The following is a 6,119-nucleotide window of genomic DNA, read 5'->3' as shown; positions in this document are numbered from 1 at the left end:
GTCCAGCAGAACTTGACTTTAAGTTTGAAATAGGTTTTCAAAATGGCGGCCGTGGCGGCCATATTGGATTTCTGATCGACCCGAAAAATAACTAAAGCTCAGGTGACCTAAAAATAGGGGGTAGGGGTAACTAAAATCGGCTTTCTGAGTTAAAAGAATAAGATTTAGAAATTTTACTTCCATAATTCCAAAGAAAATAATATTTTCATCAATTCTACAAACATTCATACATATCTGATAACACACTTAGAAGAAATTGGATGAATTTGTTCTGCAAATGGTCAAAACACAAAAAAATCACCTAAAATCATGTTTTGTTAAATTGGTATCTTTGACCGATCATAACACATAAACGAACACACGGACATATAGGTTTTTTTTGCAATTTTTTAACTATGCCATCAACTCCTTTTTCCAAAAACCCATATAAGACAAAAAGTTTAATACGGGAAATTTTTGACTTCTCAGAGGTGTACATCCTTAATGTCATTGTCACTATTGTGAAATGTTTGTCAGTCAAAGTCCTTTTCAAAAGAAATACTCATAATAATTATTGGCATGCATTTAACAAAATGAGATCCTTGAGGCGGCCTTTGTTAGCCCTAGAGTACAATAAGACAGCTCTTCCCCTTTCTTTGCTCTTCCTGTTTAGTGGTAGAGTGATCTAGAAAAGTAGGACCATTTTTGTTATTAGCCATGTCATGTCTACTGTACATGTTTCAAGAAAGCCTTAAGTCATCCTCCGAAGAATGGTTTTAGTGACTAAAGTATACTATAAACACATTGGCTTTTAAACCAGTCTGTCAGCCATAATGTCTGAAAGGTTTCATGACGTCACTGTAGGGAAACTGGCGTAAAATGTTTTTAGTTAAAATGATGGTCTAAAACAACACAGATTTACGCAAGAATATTAATACCTTTTCCTGAATCCTTGTACTGTATGTATGTATGTATGTCTGTATGACATAAATAGTTCTGAAATAAAATGGGTTCAAACTAAAAACAACATTTTTTTTTTTTTTTTTGTACACTTTTATTTCATGCATGCAGATTAAAACTCTTGTAGTATGTACATATGGTACAGATAGTAATAGCGCAAAAATGTCCAAATCTAGTAGCTGAACAACAGATGGAGATCTGGTTCTATAATCAGCTGATCAGTTAGTCAACACAGTGAATCACGGCTTCAGATTAGGAACTGTCCCTTAACTAAATAGAAATGTGTTTACTACATCTTGCACAGAGGTTCACACAACGACATTACAGAAACTACGTACACCAACGTGGCTGGAGCAGAATTTAGAGCAGAGATATCCTATAATACATTTTATTACAAAATAATTTATTTACCATTTATAATCATAAATAATGTAAAACAAATTATAAAATCCTTCTCATTATCTTCACTTCCTTTAAACAATACTTATCAGTATGAATCTTCCCTCTCTAACCTATCATATATAACCGCATCTAAACAGCATACAATTGAAAGACTTATAAATACCTATCATAAAATGAAAAATACAACAACAATAATAATATAACTTGAAAAAAAATATAAAAAAAATTCCCAGATTATAATAACATCACACGTTAAAAACTTAAGAACACCTACAGTAGATCACAGATTGCAGTACACAAGGACCTGCTAATGTAGGTGTCCGGCTGGCACAATGCTTGTGGACTTGTCGTGGGTAGTATCTGTAACTACCTCATCTGTCCAAATTAAATGACACACAGCCGTTGACACCTGGGTTACAAGCTCAAGAAGCAAATCTGTAATTGGGATCATTGTACAATTTTTCACTAGCATCTTGGCACTTAGCATAAACACTCGAAAACATGACTGAACAATAAGTTACAAGAACACTTCGCTGATCGATAACCTAGCTTAGTTACTTTTGTTTTCCATATACTTAACTTGATCCTTAATCCCTCAAAATAGCCACAGCCCTATTCTTGTTACTAAAGTTACCATATAGAACTGAATAAAACATAAATAAATACTTAAAAAAATATTTATCATTTACAAATCTATATACAAAGTATCACAAATATTTAAAAATACCCCACTAAAATTAGGCTTCCACAAATTCATATTAACTGTTCAATGATCCCATTTACAATCTTTTGTTTGGTGACAAAACATATGACTTCTGAACTTTAATTGAAGCATGCTGTCTGTGTTAGGTCTTACTTTTACACATTTTTTCATTGCTTCATTGTGTTCATTAAATACACAGTTCATCAGTGGCTAAGAACAGTCCTGTATTAAGTGACCGACCAGATCTGGTCTGTCCTGACCCTACTGGTGAGCTGTAGGGAACAGAACTGTCTATGTGAACTTTCCTGGTAAGGTGGTGTTCACTTTCAAGTACATTTGTACATTTAACGCTTAATGCGTAGTGGACGCAGGGTTTGATTGGTTGTTAGCTCCTGCTTATCCTCCGCCCGTCAGTCCCAGGAGCGTCGTAACAACTCCTCCTTCATTGGGCAGAGTATCTTCTATCTCAAGTCGCTTATGTTGGGTTTAGGTAGCATGTACAATCAGTGACAGTAGCGATTATATTAGCATTGTAGATGATCGATCACAGAGTTTGACAGTAATCGGTCTGGAGATGGACAGAATAGAAAGGACAGGATAGTGACCCGGACAATCCAGGCTGTAGTCAACACATATTGACATTACAGGTGAAACACAACTTCATTCTCAGTTGTAGGACATTATCTCCATAACTATACTACTAAAACTTACTACAAAACAGCAAATCAGCTATCTGCATTTTCAAAAAGTTTTCTCAACTTTTTACTCTTCAAAGAAATGGAAGCATAATCAAGTCTTTTCATATCATTGATTACATTATTGATTTTTCTTAAAATTACAAACTTATGAATTTCATGAAAAATGCATAAAATCAAATGTAGATGTATCTTTGTGTAAAATCCCTATTAACTTCTCATAGACTGAACTTTCTTTAATTTAGTCTTTTGGTATTGAAAATTAAATGTTTCAAACAATAGCATAAAAGTTGCATATTATGTTTTAAATGTATGTATTTCTTAAGCAGTTCCATTTTTAAATCTAAATACTATTACACAAAACCATATATTTTACACAACTGAATTTTCAGAATATCAAATTTCCAGTACTACTATATCAAACTTAATTGAAAATTTTGTACAAAATGTGTACCCTTTGTGTTTTTTCTTTTGCAATATCTGGTACATTATTTTTGGAATCTTCTGAATAATACAAAATATACTTCTTTTGAAAAAAGAAGAAGATATTATCCTGAACCTGTACACAGGACGATGCTAACAAAACGAGGATGCAGTCTGTAAGCTATTAATGAAAGCACTAGGTCTCCAAGCTCATTATGTCTATCGAAAGAAGACTTTTCATTTGAAAGAGTATTTTTTTCCCCTTGACATCACTAATTACATGGACAGAAGGTCTTAAAACAGTAGATTTTCAACACTTCGAGGAGCAACAAAAAAAAACAAACTCCTTATTAGTTGAAATAACAGCAATTAAATTTCTGTTCAGTGCTGAACTTGGAAATAAATAGAACAACAACTTTGAGAGTCCTCTTAGTTTAGACATAACCAGCTGCACAAGGTTCCTAAGCCCTCTTTATTTTACTCTACTGCTAAACTTCAGAAGAAAAAATACTGATGCTATGAAATACATGTACTGGACACAGGTTTCGAAGATTTCTGAAGTATTACACAATTTATAGGTTTGGCATGCAATACTCTACTGAAACCACAGTTACCTAACAATCCCGGTGACAAATCTGTCGGACACAGATGTAATATGATGTATAAATACTTGACATAGCCCTCCCCTTGACGCGACGCGACCCTCCCTCCGCGATGGATACATTGGTGCTGCGGTACAGCTGGGCACGCTGAGTGGCCAGGTTTTGGATGTAGACCTTCCCTAGCTCCCTGCCCTACTGTTCCCCGCGAGCTACAGAGGCCCCCCTCTGAGCTGGCCCTCCCATTTCGCGATGCCAACCCCATTGTGTGTGGCCCCATTGTGCCTGGGCATAGGATTTGCCCCGATAGCACTTTCCCTTTTCCCCTTTGGCCTGGAAAAAAAAAAATCAAAACAATCTTTAGAACATGGTAAATAATACAACAATCGAACCTACAACCTACAACAAAAACAAAACTCATCATTATCAACTTGCAACTGTAATCTGTCATAAATGTTTGAATTTTGACCTATGTTGATTTATGATCTTCATCAGAAATTTAAAATTAATATATCACTTGAATGTTTTAAAGTTGCATTAACTTGAAGCTTGAATTAATCAGTCAAGCACACTTAACACATTTTATCAACTTAAATACACACATACCAGCTGATTTAAGGAGGGAGTTTGTAGCCTATGAATTTAGACGATGTTAGCTTTGAAGCGAGATGACCCAGAACTTACCTGTTTGGAGACAGGTCACACAGCATAGTGGACAGCGAGGCGTTCCCTCAAAGGCTGAGGGAACTGGTCAGAAAACTTTGTCCAGTTTTCCTCTCCCACCTGGTTCTTAAAGCCATGAAGGATCTACAGCAAAGAACATTAATCATATCATATCTACAACAGAGGGGATTTAGCATTATTATAATCTTTTAAGTAAAGAGGATTAGCATACAAACTTTACAATGGAGAAAAAAAAAAAGAATAATCTTTACAGCAGAGGCAAATGTGATGATTTGGGAATACAATGTAGCAAGATTTGTTTTAAATGGGGAGAAATTTTTTTGAAGTTGAGAATTTTTCAGTGTTGGAGTGTAACGTCGTTGCACCAAAAGTTATCAAATACATTTAAAGACGGAACACCATGCATGTTTCAAATCCTCTATTTAATAATAACTTGGTTTAACTTCGCAACCAACCAAATATGAATGATAATCCTAGCTAGGTCCTACAGAAAAGACCTCTTTCTTGCCCCACCCCTCAGCTCCCCCTGGGGACCCATCCCTCCATCAGTACAACAATTTGAATGCCCTATCACGTAAGGATGCTCCGAGTAAAGGTTTAGATGATGAAGAAGGCTATAGACGGACTCTGGTCCTTTGGACCAAATATATTAATAATACATTTTAACTTTAGGTATTCTACATAATAATAATTATCATTGAAACCCCCAGAATCATATGTAAAATATGATTTCATAATTTGATTCAGCACAAAGGGCCCCTACTAGTGTGTTTTCTGATTAAGTTTAACACTAGTGGCCAATTATTAATTTATAGTTTTTCCTGTTACCTTGTAGAACATGTCTTTTAGATCTGCCTTTGGCTGTGACCAGGATGCCACAGCATCACAGAAGAAAATGAAATCCTGAACAACACCCCCAGGATTAACGTTGATCATGTGACATACGCCACGGAAAGCCGAGTCTTTCTCCTCGTTATCACGAATGTTGCGTAGGGATGTACACCTGTAAAACAGACGGGGGTTAGCACATCGATACAGCACTCATTATGTACAGCATGAAGAACACGTTACATCTTGTTACACTCACCACACAATCTTTGTTTAGAATTTTAGCATTAAACACCAAAAACTACCAAACTGTAGCCACTATAAAGTTACTGCATTAAACCATTTACACAAAATCATGCAAGTAGAATGTTTCAAATTTGTGAAAGGATAGAAATTTAAAGAGTATCAAATTGTGAGAAAGCAGGTTTCAACTTCATACTTATAATTAAGGTCAGGCAATGACTGTTGCAGCATGAAAGCTAGCTTCTCCAAGGAATATAACTTCATTCTTTCAGGTATACATAAAATATATTTTTCAAAAATATGTTTCATTTTCAGGCAATATTTAAAGATTTTTTTTAGCTTTCGGTTCCGATATTCTAATTGGATAAGAAACTTTTTTGTACGGTGTTGTAAGATAACAGCTCTACAATCCAACATAACCATGGAAGTATTTTTGTCAACACTAATATAATAACAGCTGTAAATAATAACGGCAGATGAACTGCTAAGCTACTCAGTATTCTATACCTTACCTTCACAAATCATAAACTAGGGTAATTGAGCTTGGAAAAATGGGTATCTATCCTAATTGTCTTTGGAAAATAAACATTCTATCAGTATGAA

General features: G+C 35.0%; 1 protein-coding gene across 4 annotated transcripts in view; it reads right to left on the bottom strand.

Annotated features, from left to right (window-relative positions):
• Positions 1 to 1,018: 1,018 nt before the first annotated feature.
• Positions 1,019 to 6,119, bottom strand: part of LOC110461568 (transportin-1-like) — a 41,845-nt gene continuing 36,744 nt past the window's right edge. For all 4 annotated transcript variants that reach the window (XM_021515086.1, XM_021515088.1, XM_021515087.1 and 1 more), the window contains exons 20-22: positions 5,274 to 5,448; positions 4,446 to 4,568; positions 1,019 to 4,094 (exon numbers count right to left, since the gene is read on the bottom strand). In XM_021515086.1, the coding sequence (XP_021370761.1) occupies positions 4,461 to 4,568; positions 5,274 to 5,448 (283 nt within the window). In that variant the 3' untranslated portion in view covers positions 1,019 to 4,094; positions 4,446 to 4,460. The remainder of the gene's footprint in view (positions 4,095 to 4,445; positions 4,569 to 5,273; positions 5,449 to 6,119) is intronic.

The sequence above is a fragment of the Mizuhopecten yessoensis genome, unplaced genomic scaffold (assembly GCF_002113885.1).
Source record: "Mizuhopecten yessoensis strain PY_sf001 unplaced genomic scaffold, ASM211388v2 scaffold10635, whole genome shotgun sequence".
In the NCBI taxonomy this organism is placed as follows: domain Eukaryota; kingdom Metazoa; phylum Mollusca; class Bivalvia; order Pectinida; family Pectinidae; genus Mizuhopecten; species Mizuhopecten yessoensis.
The sequence above is the reverse complement of the archived record's forward strand: the minus strand, read 5'-3'. Positions and strand labels throughout refer to the sequence as shown.